Genomic DNA, 16,930 nt, shown 5'->3' with positions numbered 1-16,930 from the left:
CTGAGTCCCCCGATGCTAAAGCTCCCGGTGGGCGATGGTAAGTCCTGCGGCCGTTAAACCGCGCCGGGCGATGTAAGGCCCTGCTCCGGGCCGATTCAAACCCCTCGATTCGGGGCGGGCGAAGTTGCCATTGCGGGACCTCACGAAAATCGGTCTTCGACCAGAGACTGGAGAGCTCCTGATGTTGCCGTCCACAGGGCCTGCGGCCGAAGCTCCGGAGTCAGGTGCAGCCGCTGCGCCACCACAGCTCCAAAGTCAGCCAGCTCCGCGATGGTGAGTCCGCAGGCTCTACAACTGGAGCCCTCAGGTCGATTCCGGTTGGAGGTCACCAGATCCATGATGCTAGGCCCCAACGACAACGGGGACTCGACGAGGAAAAGATGGCGTCCCTGTTCAGGGACAAGATTAAAAAGTTTTCCCCCCCCCCCCCCCCCCACATATACACAGCTAAAAATAAACAAAAACATACTCCTAATAAGAGAAAAAGAAAGAAAAAGACAGATGGACTGCAGGCAGCCGCTGCCACAAGGCGCCACCACTCCACTTAGAACAAGGTGTTCACATTTTAATATTCTCCTGATTTCCCACCAATAAAGCAAATAACATCTCAGGGAAATGCCATACGATGGCTGTTAACAGCAGTTTTATTGAATAGTTCCTGCAGTTGGTATGGGTGACTGGAGGAATAAATAACCAGGTCTATATTAAATTTAGTTTTAGTTTCGAGTACAGCGTGGAAACAGGCCCTTCGGCCCACTGAGTCCGCAACAATCAGCGATCCCCATATACTAGCCCTATCCAACACACTTGGGGCAATTTCGAATTTTTACTGAAACCAATTGTCCTACAAACCTGTACGTCATTGGAGTGTGGGAAGAAACTGGAGCAACCGGGGAAAACCCACGGGGTCATGGGAAAAATGTATAAACTCCATACAGGCAGCACCTATAGTGAGGATCGGACCCGGATCTCTGGCACTGTAAGACAACAACTTTTCTGCTGTGCTATCATGCCGCCACTGGGCCTTAAGAGATAATCTAAATTAGAACTCAAGCAGGTGATTAGAAATGCCAAAAGGAGCTATTGTTGGTAAATTGGATTTTTCAAAATCCCAAGCTTTTTAATATGTATATTAAAAACAAGAGGATAAGCTGGGAAAAGCAGGATCGCTCAGGAATAACCAAGGGAATTTAGCTTGGAGTCTAGAGATGTGACATATGATGCAAAATGCTGGAGTAAATTGGCAGGTCAGGCAGCATCTCTGGAGAAATTAACTTGTTCTGTGTGAAACATGATAACAACTATTTCTGGGACATTTTGTTCATTTGTTTAAACTTATCTGGAACAGTAATAAAAGAGAGAATTCTACTTGAATGAGTTAACTGAATTGCTCAACGCACCATGTGTTTCACAGTCACAACTGCCCTTGCTGGATGGAGGCTGGTGATCATTAAACATAGAAAAGTATAAGAGACAAAATGTGCCTTTGTTGCTCACGTGTTTCACAGAGATTACGAGTGTGGACTGATTCAGGGTAAACATCCACAAGTAATGATTGCTGAGTATAATTTTTTTTGCCGTTTACAGATTCCTACAATCATGGAGCAGACATCTTGGATTACAGGCACTCCCTGACTTACGTAATAGGCGACTTACCTAAACTTGAACTTTCGTAAGCAATTCTTTAAGCCCACTGATGCCCACATGGTCTCCACCACAGAGCTCCTAAGTGGTTTCCATCTTAGAGCTCCCATGTTGTCTCCACCTCGGAGCTCCCATGTGGTCTCTGCCTTGGAGCTCCCACCTGGTCTCTAGCAGGTCTCCGCCTCAGAACCCCTTCCTGGTTCCAACCTTGCAGCTCCCACCTGGTCTCTGCCTCAGAGTTCATGGTCTCCACCTTGGAGCTCCCACCTCGTCTCCGTCTTGGAGCTCCCACCTGGTCTCCACCTTGGAGCTCCCACCTGGTCTCTGCCTCGGAGCTCCCATGCAGTTCCGCTTCGAACAATAAATTTACACATGTGAAGTAGCACTTCCATTTCGGACCTACATAACATCAGACTTATGCATGGGTTCACGGGACGTAACTCTTACGTAAGTCGGGTAGTGTCTGTACTGCCAAAGCTAAGTCAAGGGTGAAGGTGCGATACAGTTTTCGCAGCCATGTTTATACCTTATAGGTTGTAGGTTTAACAAGAAGTTGCATTCACAGAAAATATTGCATTGTCTAACCATAAATGCAATCTTGAATTTATAAGCAATTTCTTATTCCCCCTGGCTAATTAATTTATGCAGCTCACAGTTTGATTAAAATTGTGCTGCACGCATTTTGTGAAATGGTAATACACCTTTAAAGCAATCTACAAAATAATTCATAAGATTCTGGAAGAATTAACTATCTTTCATGATATTAAAATGAAACAATAATTGCTGGCTGAACAACTAGTTTCATTTTCTGACTAATTACCCAAAACAGTGCCAATCCAATTTTAGAGGAAACACCATCATAACTGACGGCTACACTAACAGATTTTTAAGGGATCATTTGGTAATGCAATTGACAGCTGTTTCATCCAACACGATTAACATGAATATATTAAATGTACACAGAACATTCTTTAATTCAGGTGCTGTATATCATTGCAAGGGATTGGGAAGGCATTTGAATTAAGGTGAAACAACATTTGTCCAACTCAAAACATAGAACATGGAACATAGGAAAGTATAACACACTAATATGTCCTTCGGCCCACAATGTCTATGCTGAACATGATGCCAAGATACACTAATCTCTGCTCATGATCCATATTCCTCTCTTCCCTGCATATCCATGTGCCTATCTAAAAGCCTTGTGAATGTGATTATTGTGTCTGTGTCTACAGGGAGATGCTTAACTCTTTCATTGACTGTGCACTCTTTGCCCATTTTGCAGACAACCAGAATAAAACCATGACTATAATAGCAATCAGTGGAAGGCCATTTGAGTGCATTAAACACTTGTCAAACCAGTATCAAGTACCAATTATTTCCAAGAAGGAACTGCAGATGCTGGAAAATCGAAGGTACACAAAAATGCTGGAGAAACTCAGCGGGTGCAGCAGCATCTATGGAGCAAAGGAAATAGGTAACGTTTCGGGCCGAAACCGGCCCGAAACGTTACCTATTTCCTTCGCTCCATAGATGCTGCTGCACCTGCTGAGTTTCTCCAGCATATTTGTGTATCACCAATTATTTCCAGATGCCTTGCAGTGTGGTGTATCATGAGTAATATCTGATCCAGATCATGTATTCAATCCACATTCAATACTTGGGATCTGTCATTTGGCACAGGTTCGAGTTAAAGCAGGCAGCTAGTTTTTCAACCCAACTTTCCTGTGCGAGGTTTCCCTGTAGAGAGAACAGGAGTGTGAAATTTGTCCTGTTATCTTTAGCTACTGTTATAGCTCCAAGCAATATGATAAATAGAGCAGCCAAAAGGTAAATCAAGAAAGCTGCGTGGGAATCAATGGCCCTGGGGCAAGACGCCGTGAACACTTTTCTTGTTTCTTTCTTCGTTTAGGTATACTCTGACCGAAGGGGATTTTCACCATTTAAAGAATGCTCGATTGACTAATTTGCATATCTCACCGCCTTCACTGAAAATAGTAACAATTCATGAGTGTGAATCCAGCGAGAATAACAGCTTAGCAGTGAGAAGCCACACTCCATCGTCCTCCAAAACCAACCTTTCCATTTTCCAGGCAAGTACCAATTCATTCTCATCTTCCAAGACGTTGCTAATCGTTGGTGTGCGTGCGTAGTTAAGCTGAGATGGCTGTGAATGGAAAGTGCCATTTTGCTTCAGTTGGCTCAAGTTTGGATTGAAAATTGCTAGTTATTTACTTTCTTTTACATAATAATGCAATGCTATTTGCTCATCCCTTACTGGTAAGTTACAGTCATGGAGAGATATACATGGAAACAGGCCCTTCGAACTACATCAACCATCTATTTAATTTAGCCCATCATTAAATGCATTATTTTTTAAAAACCTATCCATATTCCCATCAACTTTCAATCTACAACCTTCCCCCAGACTCTCACTCACTTGAGGCAAAGTACAAAAGGCAATTCACTGACTATTCTTCAAATCTCAGTCATGTGGGGGGAAACTGGAGCACCCGGAGGAACCCCACCCATTCACAGGTAAAGCCCCAAGCAGAGAGTGCCCAAGGTCGAGAACGAAGCCTGTAGTTGCCAGGTAATGGTCTGGCAGATCGAGTTATAAACCATCAAAGCAGAAGCATGAGATCAAACCCCACGATGGTGAGTTAAATTCAAATAGTTCAAGTTTTAGAAATCCAGAATTCAAAAAAACATAATCATATTTACCATGAAATTGCTGGGTTATGAAAGAAAAATCTGGCTCACCAATGTTCTTCGGTGGAGGACATTTGTCACCCATGCCCTCACTGCCCTGAAGGGGAATATGGTTTATTCTCAGTTCTCGGTCTGAGGGCATTCAGAAATAGAGAGTAAATTGCCAGTAATGTGCATGTACGGTGGATGGATAAGATATGGAAATGAAATGGGCACAACACTGTGTGTCGGTTTTAGTAGCGTTTAACTATGGCATCTGCCCAAGAAGCTGCAGGCATTTTGAAGATTGACATAATTCCTCGAAACTGTTGCGTCCATTGGAGTGTTTGCAGACTGGGTGATCGATCGGTAGAGTGAAGAGTGGTGTGTGGTGCCTCTATCGATTCTTCCGGTGCTCTGCGCAGCTGGACGTTTGCTCATTTTAAGGAGGATTGGTGCAAGGTGTTCAGGGCTCTATAATGGACATTTGGCGCTGTAGGATTGGAGTGATGCAGTCAGAGTAGGTGGAATATTAAACATTTTAAGAGACTGATTTGGCTTTGGGATGGTCTGTCAAAGCCCCTTGCTGGGCTTTAGCTGCTCAGCACCCACTTAGAGCATGTGGAGTTCAACATGATATTGGGGTCCTACAAATGGAATTAAAGCTGGTCTCAGTATGGGTGACTATGAAACTAGTGGAGTCGGTTCACTCATGTGCTTCAAGGAAGGAGGTCTCATGTCCTTCCCTGTCTTTCATGTGACCCACCAAATCTTTACTGCACCTTCAACTCAAGGAAATTTCATGACCAGCGACAAATGCTGCTGTTGTTCAGTCCCACAAAACAAAAGGAATCTTTTTCCACAGATGCTGCTACCTTTCTGTGCTGTATGACTCTGTGACTCAATGATGGGCAGCAGACATTCAGTGGGCTGAAGGGCCTGTTTTCATGCTCTATGACTCTGTGACTCAATGATGGCCAGCAGCAACTCAGTGGGCTGAAGGGCCTGTTTCTGCGTTGTATATCTATGAATCTTTGGAGGGCATCAGACCCAAGCAGTAATGGGACTGAGTCATCATTATCACATTCTGAGATAAACTGCCCTTTAGTCATCATCTGACATCAGTCTAGAACGCCCACAGAAGCACATAAGTAGCTGATTAACTCCTGGATTAGAATTCAGACCAGCCCGTTCCTCCTATGTTATCCCATATTCACATCCACTCCCTACACACTAAGGGCAATTTACAGAGGCCAATTAAACTGCAAACCCCTATGTCTTTGGGATGTGGGAGAAAACCGGAGCATCCGGAGGAAACCCACGTGGTCACACATCACACAAACAACACCTGAGATCAGAATCAAACTCAGGTGTCTGGTGCTGTGAGGCAGCAGCTCTACCAGCTGCGCCACAATGCCGCCATAAGAACCTTAACAATGAGGTAAGTTACGTTTTAAAAGTTTTTTGCATATGCTTTCTTGGGTTTAATTATTAAAATAATTTTTTATGCTATTTGCATTTTTAATGATTTAATTCTCACATCAGTATTTAATATCTCTGAATGCCAGGGAATGAAAAAACAAATGGGAACTGACAGTTTTGACAGTGGAAAAGCTAGGCCACGGCACCACCGTTTTCCTGAGGAGCTCAGTGTATGAGAGCAGGACAAGGCAGTCACAATGAGCAGGGCACGTGTAGACTGGAGCCTGATCACTTGTCTCCACCATAGCCTTAGCCAGCAAGATAGGCCATATGGAACTGGATCTGGTAAATTCAGGGCAACAGGTAATTGGATTAATGTTGAGTAAGTGTGAATGGATGGGTGATAGTCAGCAGAGACTCAGTGGGTTGAAGGGCCTGTAGAGTCAGAGTCAAAGTCAGAGTCAATTTAATTGTCATTTGGACCCCTGGAGGTCCAAACGAAATGCCGTTTCTGCAGCCATACATTACATACAAATAGACCCCAGACACAACAATAATTACATTTAACATAAACATCCATCACATAGCTGTGATGGAAGGCCAAATAAACTTATCTCTCCACTGCACTCCCCCCCCCCCCATGTCACAGTCAAAGTCAATGGCGATGGCCATTGTCCCGCGGGACATTAAAGCCACGCCGGGTGATGCGGCTGCACACCGGGTCCTGTGTTGCCCCGGTATGCGCTCGCAGATTCTCCATTCAGGGCAGCGGTGATGTAAAGGGACTGAGTCACCCCGCAACTCGGGCGGGAGAACACGTTGCAGGAGATGAGAAACTGCCCTTTAGGGATGGGCTCCCGGGCCATCCACAGACCCTAGAGCCTCCGACGTAGCCCACGCAGAAGTGCAGCATCAAACAGTAGCAGCAGCAGCACTTTAGAAACCTGATCTAGCTCCGCGACTGGATTAGAATGAGTCCCCGGCTTCTTCCTGTTGGAGGCCGCTCCTCGTTGCAGCCTCAACGACACTGAGACCCGACGCAAAGGTCGGGTTTGCAGGGAGAGACTCAATCACACCCCAACATAAAATAACATAAAAACACGTGACCCTAATAAAAAGAATTATGAAGCTGCTAGGACTTGTATTCAGTGATCTGATCTGTACGACACTGTGATTCAATGATGGCAAACAGGGCATTTGAAAATCTGTTGCTGTGCTATGACTATGTGACTCTTTTGACGTTAGAGGACTCAGTGGGCTGAGGCCTTTTCATTTGCTTTGGTTTGTCTCTTTCCCACCCACGCTGAGCAGAATCATTAGTGCTGGAATACAAATGTAGAAAGATGGACAACATGACCTGCCGCTGGCAAAGAATGAATTCTAACATACATCTCATCTCATTGAGCATTCAGACCAGCTAACTGAGAGGCAAAGGTTTTGAAATGTTAGGATTTTAGTCATCTATACAAGGTAGAGGATAATTTGCAGAAAGTAAAAACCTTTTCATTTGCTTTGGTTTATCCCAAATGAGCAGAAGTATTAGTGATGCGAAGATTGGGTGATGGCAAAGAATGAATTCTACATTAATATTGAGCACCCGCAGTATATTAGAGGATTTTCATCTACAGGTGTAATTTGCAGAAAGTAAAAACCTTCTTAAATCTGAATTATAAATCAAGAAAAGATGCGAAGATTGGGTGATTCAAATATATTTAATGTCTTAGAGTCATACAGTGTGGAAACAGTCTCTTCACCCCAACTTGCCCACATCGATCAACATGTCCCATCTACACGAGTCCCACCTGCCTGCGTTTGGTCCATATCCCTCTCAACCTGTCCTATCCATGTACCTGTCCAAATGTTTCTTACGCATTGTGATAGAAACCTGCCGCAACTACCTCCTCCGGCAGATTGTTCCATAAATCCACCACCCTTTGTGTGAAAAAGTTACCCCTCAGGTTCCTATTAAATCGTTTCCCCCTCACCTTAAACCTATGTCCTCTAGTTCTCGATTCCCAACTCTGGCCCAGAGACTCTGTGCATTTACCCGATCTATTCCTCTCATGATTTTGTACACCTTTATTAGATTAACACTCATCCTCCTGCGCTCCAAGGAATAGAGTCCTAACCTGCTCAACCTCCCCCTATAACGCAAGCCTTCGAGTCCTGGCAGCATCTTTGTGAATCTTCTCTGCACCCTTTCCAGCTTGACGACATTATTCCTATAACATGGTGCCCAGAACTGAACACAATACTCTGAATGCGGCCTCACCAACGTCTTATATAACTGCATAAGTAAATAAATGAGTAGATAAATTAGGCAAAGCAGTTCAATAATAGTTTCAGGTTTTATAATTCCTTTGCCCACTTGCGTAGTGACCAATATTCTGCTGTAATGCCACTGGCTCTTTGGTAGAATTATTCAGTCTGTTCAAGAAAGTAGCACGATTGCCATCTATCGTGGAATGAAATAGTTGTTGCAATGTTCGTGGAAAATTTCGGAGCAGATTTGTAGCCCATTCTTTTGTGCCCTATTTTGCGGAGACATTAATCAAATTAACACAAATGGGTTAAAGACTACCTGAAAATAGAAGCCTTGGTTTTAACGTGTGCTTATTGCTTTCTCAGTGAAATACTGTGAGGTGGAATGCAGCTGGAAGTAGATTAGAACCGGCAGGCGAATCGTTTACGGCACAATGCCACAAATGAAACAAAGTCCGTTACATCACAATGCCCCCAGTGAACCCGTGTAGACTTTAATTCACCACGCAGTCTAGGAAGGAGCATATTTTCACAATTGTCATCGTTGCCTTTCTCACAATTTCAAGTATTCACATCTGGTGCTCAAATACCAGTGTCACTGGCAATCATTTCAATGATATCATCATTTGTTTGTATATATTAGTCATATGATTTGCATCCATAGTCATTACACCGGAAAGTATTTCAGATTTTAAGTATTTCTGACAATTAATACTGAAATCAAGCTTTACATCTTTACATCCGATGCATGTATATGTATCAGAATATGTCTCGGAATGAGATATAACAGCTCAAGACCGCTGTTGTGCACCTAATGAGCTCAGGATCAAGAGGATTACGGATGGTATGAATTAGAAGCAATAAATAACGTAAGGAGACGTAGTATATATAGTTATACAGTATATAATGTACTAATTTCATGGACTATTGCCAGCTTGATTATGTAGTGGGTGTCAATGGTACAAGTAGGTGAAATGTTGGACAGCTACAGTGTGAGGTCAAGCCAATTAAACCGGATGCCCCATCATATTTTATCTTTAACTGGCCGCATATGTTGATATTTCAACTCACTTCTGGTGCCACGTTCCAAGGTGCACATTTATAAGCAATAGAATTCTAAACCTGTCACAGATCTTTGCTCTGGTTGCATTCCCTTGCATCAGCTTATTTCAATCACAGGCTTTTACTCACTCTTCCAACACCGGTAGTCCCAATATTCCATGTCATCTGGGCAGATATCTCCATGCCATCTGCCCTTGTTCATTTCTCAATGAAATAGCAGTCGACTGATGTAGAATACGACTGGAAATAGATCAAAAATAGCAGGTGAATATTATATAAAATATCACTACTAAAGCAAGGGCTGATATTTAAACGGTGTCCCCAATGGTCTATTGTACAATGTAAATCAGCCTATTATCTTTGAAAGAGCATATTGTCACAATTGCCATCATGTAGACTGGTATGCGTAACAAATAACTAGGATAGACACAAAATGGTGGCGTAGCTCAGCGGGACAGGCAGCATCTCTGGAGAGAAGGAATGGGTGATGTTTCGGGTCTGAAGAAGGGTCCCATCACCCATTCCTTCTCTCCAGAGGTGCTGCAGTCCCGCTGAGTTATTCCAGCATTTTGTGTCTATCTTTGGTTTAAACCAGCATCTGCAGTTCCTTCCAACAAAACTGATAGCTAGGGTTGGATTTTCTGAATTTTAGTCAATAAAAACAAAAATAGAAGCACCAAAGAAGACAAACTTGGAAGAATCATTTGTTTTTCTATTTGTATAAATACTAGCGAGAAATGATAACCATCCAGCATTTACGTATATTCACAACAATTCTGCTTTAAGAATGACATTGTAAACATACGTTGAGACTACTGAGCAATTCATGTATTTTTGGGATCTATTGGTCAGTGATATGTGGGTCAATGACCAAGGAGATGATGGTAAATGTAACTACTACTACTGACTAATTCTATTGATCAATAAGATAATGTGGGTAAAAGAGCAATGACATTTATCTACCACAATTGATATTTATCTACTACGACTTTAATAGGGGAATAGGGTAACGAAATATACTTAATACTACTGATCAATTCTACTGACCAATACTGACTAATGACTAATTCTACTGACAAACAGTGTAATGATTCAAGAGGTTCAAGATTCAAGAGAGTTTATTGTCATGTGTCCCAGATAGGACAATTAAATTCTTGCTTTGCTTCTACAAAACAGAATATAGTAGGCATAAATAAATACAGAACAGAACAGATCAGTGTGACCATATACTAATGAATATATACACACACACACACACATAAATAAAAAACAGATAAAGTGCAATGGGCTATTAATGATCAGATTTTTGTTTGAGTTGAGTTTAATAGCCTGGTGGCTGTGAGGAAGCAGCTATTCCTGAACCTGGATGTTGCAGATTTCAGGCTCCTGTACCTTCTACCTGAAGGCAGCGGGGAAATGAGTGAGTGGCCAGGATGGTGTGGATTCTTGATGATGCTGGCAGCCTTTTTGAGGCAGCGACTGCGATAGATCCCCTCGATGGTAGTCAAGTCAGAGCCGATGATGGACTGGGCAGTGTTTACTACTTTTTGCAGTCTTTTCCACTTCTGGGCGCTCAAGTTGCCGAACCAAGCCACGATGCAACCGGTCAACATGCTCTCTACTGTGCACCTGTAGAAGTTCGAGAGAGTCCTCCGTGACAAACCGACTCTCCAACGGCACAATGATTGTAATAGGGTAACAAAATCTAACAACTACCACTAACCAATTATATTGACTAATAATGGCTACTGACTAATTCTACTGACTACTAATTCTATTGACCAGTACCACTGCTGACCAATTCCATTGACCAATACTAACCAAATCTACTGACTATTACTGGCTTATTCCACTGGCCATTTCATTTATATGTTAGATCTGTCAGTCTGTTGGTCAGTGACATGAGTGAAATAAATGGCCTGGCAGATAATGTGAAATGTAACTGTCAGTATGACTTTGACTCTCTGGTTGTTGTTATTTATTTTAATTTAATTTTACACAGACATAAAGTTTGATACCACTTTGGAGTGAACTTATTTTAATGATTATAAACACCTGATTTCCTGAACTGTAAAAGCCAAAAGACAAGCCTTGACTTAAGGCAGAGGTTGATAGATAGTTTGTAAGAAAGAGATGAAAGGTCACCCTAGAGAGACATGAATGCAGAAGTTCACAAGTTAAAGGAGTAGAATAAGGCCATTCGGCCCATCGAGTCTACTCTGCCATTCAATCATGGCTGATCTTTGTCTCCTAATCTAATTTTTTTGTCTTCTCCCCATAAACTTTGACACCCATTCTAATCAAGAAATGCAGATTTGGGTTGAGATTATATTAAATAGTGGTTAGGGTTGAGGGGCTGAATGGTCTATTCCTGCTCCTGATTCATATCTTCATATAATCTCAACAAAAACCCTGGCTAATAACTAATGATCCAGGAGCCCTATCTTAAAACATTAGCATATTAAGATTCTCCCGTTGATATGTTGCAAAATATTTCTCTACTTTTTATTAAACAAATAATATCCATCAAAATTACATTTTGATTTAGATATCTTACACAATGAACCACAGCTAGCACTGCAAAGCGTCAATAGTGTTAATGTCTTTAGCTCATATGCTTTCTGTCTTGAAAACGACTTTTTAATGATTTACCATGTTAGCCTTAAAGTCATTCATGGAAAAGTCTGATCTTTTCGTAGCTAAGATATTCATATAAATCAGAACTTGACCACTATTTTTTTGAAATATACCTGTGGCCTTTTCACTTTAAAGATGATAATTCTTCACTGCCGACCTCAGGGTTTAGCGTGTTAGGTTCACAGCAGAGATTTTGCCTTCTACTGGGAGATTCCAGTTTTGGGTGATGCCCACACTCTGGTTGCCTCCTTGGGATGTTTCCCAATTTTAGATAGCTCACCAAGAGGAGAGGAAGAAGGTTCATTGGAACAATCAAATGAGTTCATCAAAAGCAGCATTGACTGTGGTCTTTGGCAGCACTGCCCTGTCCCAGATAAGGAGGACAATGCAGACTCCCAGCAATGGAAGTAGAAGATGCACAGCCTCACCACCCCTTGTCCAATGCTATGACAGCACCTCCTATACCTCATCTTAGTACCAATAAGTACATCTCCATCTGTAAACAGCCGAATTATGCTAAAAGCAAAATATCCTAGGAACTGAGAAAACTAACATGAAAAACTAAAAGAAATGCTGTGACGCAGGTCAGGCAACGTAAGTGGAGAGAAACTATGTTCACATTTCAAGTTAATGACATCGAATATCACAGATATGAATTGTTAACTCATTTTCTGCTCTCCACAAATGGTCTTTTGGGACCTTGATATCATTTGGGCATCATGGTTGCGGCTGTGACCTAGCGATCCAGCCGGCTGGTTCAAAGATCTGAAGGCATGAGTTCTAATCTCAACATGAAACTTTGGATGATTAAAATCATCTGGAATACAAGTATTCCGTGAAGCTACCAGGTTGTCACAAGAATCCATCTGGTTCACTCCAGTAAAGGACAAATGCTGGCTGCTCTCCACCAGCTCCACAACAACAAACTGGTGTTGACTGCTCTTCAAAAATGATCTAGAGAATAACTTGGTGCAATTGGCAATGTGTGGATGGGAAATAAACAGAGGCTTTATCAGTGACGTAGTGCAAATGAATGGAAAACATGTTTCCTTGCTAATCCAAGCAATACAACACTTGGTTACAGAAACAGGAAGGCCCGTTCTATTGAAAGGAAATCTGTTTGTGTGGGCGCAGGAACAAAAAAATAACGCATGGAATTATCACATGTTGTTTTCGCAGTTTGTTGACATCTTTTTGTTTTTAATTTTGCCATTCAGAAAAGACTTGTCCGGCTATAGAGAAGTAATGATTAAGGTTATTGAAGCTCACACCTTTTTTAGAGCTATTCTCTGACAATTCTCTTAAATTGTGAATTTAGCTTATTTCTAATTTTGTTTGCAGCCCATCCTAAGTCCACTGCCACAAACAGCTCTGACAAGCCTCTCAGTCAACCCCAGCTCAGCCCTGCCTGGGGATACAATCAATTCATCAGTTAATACCACCTTTGTTGATGCAAATGCTCCTGCACCTGCCGATTCCGGAGAAGGTAGTGGGGTAAGTAAAAATGCATCAAATTAAATAGACCCTCCACCGAAGAAACAGACCATTTGACCCCACTGGGCTATGCCGCCAGGGCCTCTGCCAATGCTGATCACCTCTCTCCAACTTGACCATGTCTCGTCCATCCACATTTTCCTCATGTACATATCAAGCCTTCACTCCAGCGCATCAATGCTATTTGCTTCAACCATTCCATGTGGCAGTGAGTTCCGCACTCTCACCACACTCTGGTAAAGAAATTCCCCCTAATTTCTTTACTTGATCTGCTAGTGGCTGTTTCATAAATAATATCCCACTGTAATGGTTTTGCCATTACACCTTATCCATCCTGACGAACTATTCTTGATCTTAAAGTCTTCAACTGCATCTCTTCCACGTCATGGAAAGGAGACGCAGTCTGCTCAACTTTTCCCGGACTTGCCTTTGAGGAGTCATGTCAATGGCAATGCATTTTGTACAGACCCTCATTCTTTAGAGTATTAATATCAGCACTGGATGTGATGCTTTGCAGTAACTCACCAAGGATTGTTTAGCTAAATCTCAAGATGCCAATACTAACAACCAAAAGTCAAAACAACAGGGGAATGGAAACGCCACCAGCTGCAACCTTCTATCCAAGTTGCACGGCAAGCTGGCATGGAAATGTCTCTTTGCTTGTTCGTTGTTTGTTCAAAATCCTTGCACTCTCTACGGACAGCGGCTTGGGATTACCTTCACCATATAGACAGCATGACTTCTAGAAGGCACCTTCTCAAAGGCAATTGAGATTTAGTCAGTTTATGATCTCCCTGTCATGAGATGCTCAATTGCGGGGCTATTCACACACACAAATGCACAAATGTTTAATCTTGTTCACAATTCCTCAGAAAGTGGAGCCACTGCTGTCAGATGAGATGATGGTGAGTTTCCGCCCACCACGAACCTGCGCATGTCTGATGCTTTAGATTGCGTCAGTTACAAGCTGCTTCAGGCAGTGGTGTAGCAGGTCTTGACCATCCTTGTCCTAACTTGTGCACACTCTTGTTTCACTTGGAGCCTCTTAAAATGGTAGCCACCCCTTCAGAAGATACCATGTATGTGCAGATACAGGAACAATAAGGTGGTGTCGCAGGTAGATCAGGTGGTGAAAAAGGCTTTTGGCATACTGGCCTTCATTGGTCAGATTATTGAGTATAGAAGTAGGGAGGTCATGTTTAAGTAGAGCCAGGATTTTGCCATGTGCCTTTTCATGCCTTTTTTGATGATTTCACCAGGATAACGCCTTTTTTCGAGTGCCTAAATCAGCCTTTTTTGCCGTTTTACTAAAAGGTTGTGCTATTTTCTCTTGTTGTGCCGTGATAACGTTTTCTATGTTAACATGTTAATATTAATGTTATTATTAACGTGTTATCATAGTATAACTTAAAAGAAAACTTCCACCACCGTGCAAAACCAGGGCGCCACCGGCGGTCGTTCATTTGTTCGTGCCACTGCCCGATGGTTCACTCTTCTCCAAGATCTATTTAAGAAAGAACTGCAGATGCTGGAAAAATCGAAGGTAGACAAAAAATGCTGGAGAAACTCAGCGGGTGAGACAGCATATATGGAGAGAAGGAATAGGTAACATTTCGGGTTGAGACCCTTCTTCAGACTGATGTGTGGGGGGGACGAGAAAAAAAAATGGAAGAAGCAGAGACAATAGGACTAGAAGGAGAGCTGGGAAGGGGGAGGAGGGAGAAGACAAGGGCTATGTAAAGTTAGAGGTCAATGTTGATACCACTGGGATGTAGACTATCCATGCGGAATACCCAAGCTCGTCTCCTCACTACATTTACTGCTGGCTCCAGTCGCAAATCTGAGTTTTCGAGTGATTCATTGCAAGGCATTCATTGATGCTAGGATTCTATTGTGGAAATTCAAAAACAAATCTCTCAGAGGTTTTTTTTAGAGAAATAGACAAAGGAACATATGCCAAGCGAGTCATCATTATGGAAGTTATGTTGACAGCAACTTCAACATTGTTATGCAGAAAATTAGAGATGAAGTTGCATGCAACAAAATATGGATCTCATTAGCCGAGACAACCGATGCTGTAGGGAGATATGTTGCGAACGTGGTACACTGGAGGCAGGTCAACCATCAAAGGATTATTTGTTGACATCGGAAGTCTTGGAGAAGTTAAGCAGCTTAACTATTGCTCAGTTGTTTACATCTTCACTTGCTGTACTTTAGCCAGAAGGTATAAAACACGAGAATATTCTTCTGTTGGTTACTTAAAGTTTTATTCCCAAAAATGTTGCATTAGCTTAGCTCAAGGACTTCATAGAATTGCCAAGCACATACATAACTTGTTTCCAAATGTTAATCGCCTAGTTTCCAATGTTAAGAAAATCGTTAGAGTACCGTCACGTATGCAGTTGTTCAAGGAAATGGCACCCGAGATTCCGCTACCTCCTCAGCCTGTTTTGACTAGGTGGGGTACATGGCTCTCTGCTGTACTCTATAATGCTGCAGGTTTTGAAAAGATAAAAGAAATCGTCAACTGTATTGAAGAAGAAGAATCTGCTGCAGTCTGGATCGTCAATGAATGAATGCAGAAAAAATATCACCACCGCGATCTTGTGTTTATTGCTTCCCATTTTGCAAACTTCCCACAAGCTATCACTTCCCTTGCGAATTGTGGCGAAACATTAGTGAATAACTTGCTGGTTTTCTACAAAGTAACTGACAATATTCGTAAAGTTCTTGACGATGTAGGTAAAGACATATATGGAAAATGTGAGAGAGTGATTTTAGCTAACAAAGATCTTGAAGAAATACAAAACATAACTAAAGTTCTCAAAGATAGTTGTAATACACAAGATATCAACATGAATATAGTCGGTAGCTTATTTCGAGTCTGCACCAGTGACCTCAGCTGGGGTAGAAATAAGTTTTTCACAACTGAAGTATACTCTGCCTGACAGACGGCATAGTTTAACACCAGATAATTTGAAAAAAATATGCTAGTAATTATGTGCAATCAGGCAACTTTGGTCATTTAATGAAATATACCTTTATAATTATTATTTTTAACCATCTTTTGGTGGTGAAAATATATGCCTTTTAATGCCTTTTTTTGTCATAAATACCTTTTTCGTGTCTTTTTTGTAATTTTATGATGCCTTTTTGCCTGCCTATTTCAGAGTTTTTTAGTGCCTAAACATCCTGACTATATATAAGACATTGGTTGGGCTGCATTTACAGTATTATTTTCAGTTCTGGGCACTATGTTACAGGAAAGATGTTATCAAGCTGGAAAGGGTACAGTGAAGATTTACGAGGATGTTTCCATGACTCGAGGGTCTGAGCTATAGAGAGAGGTTGAGCAGGCTGGGACTATTTCATGGAGTGCAGGAGGATGAGGGGTGATCTCATAGAGGTGTATAAAATCATGAGAGGAATAGATAGGGTAGACATATAGAGTCTCTTGCCCAGAGTATGGGGAATTGAGGAGCAGTGGACATAAGTTAAAGGTGAAGGGAAAAAGATAAAATAGGAATCTGAGGGGTAACTTCACTCAAAGGGTGGTGGGTGTATGTAATGAGCTGCCAGAGGAGGTAGTTGAGGCAGGGACTATCATAATGTTTCAGAAACAATTAGACAGGTACATAGATAGGACAGGTTTAGAGGGATATGGGCCAAACACAGGTGGGTGGGATTACTGTAACTGGGACATGTTGCGGGAATGTTT

The 16,930-nt window shown here is 42.1% G+C and overlaps 1 protein-coding gene across 6 annotated transcripts in view; it reads left to right on the top strand.

Moving 5' to 3' along the window:
- The window catches only part of cbarpb (CACN subunit beta associated regulatory protein b), a 161,419-nt gene that overhangs the window by 114,887 nt on the left and 29,602 nt on the right, over positions 1-16,930 (top strand). For 5 of the 6 annotated variants that reach the window (XM_055658883.1, XM_055658880.1, XM_055658881.1 and 2 more), the window contains 2 exons: positions 3,557-3,737; positions 13,060-13,212. In XM_055658883.1, coding sequence (XP_055514858.1) covers positions 3,557-3,737; positions 13,060-13,212 — 334 coding nt within the window. The remainder of the gene's footprint in view (positions 1-3,556; positions 3,738-13,059; positions 13,213-16,930) is intronic. The other variant, XM_055658884.1, reaches the window with a different exon arrangement.

The sequence above is a fragment of the Leucoraja erinacea genome, chromosome 29, assembly GCF_028641065.1.
Source record: "Leucoraja erinacea ecotype New England chromosome 29, Leri_hhj_1, whole genome shotgun sequence".
Taxonomy (NCBI): Eukaryota; Metazoa; Chordata; class Chondrichthyes; order Rajiformes; family Rajidae; genus Leucoraja; species Leucoraja erinaceus.
This window is presented reverse-complemented; position numbering and strand designations above follow the sequence as displayed.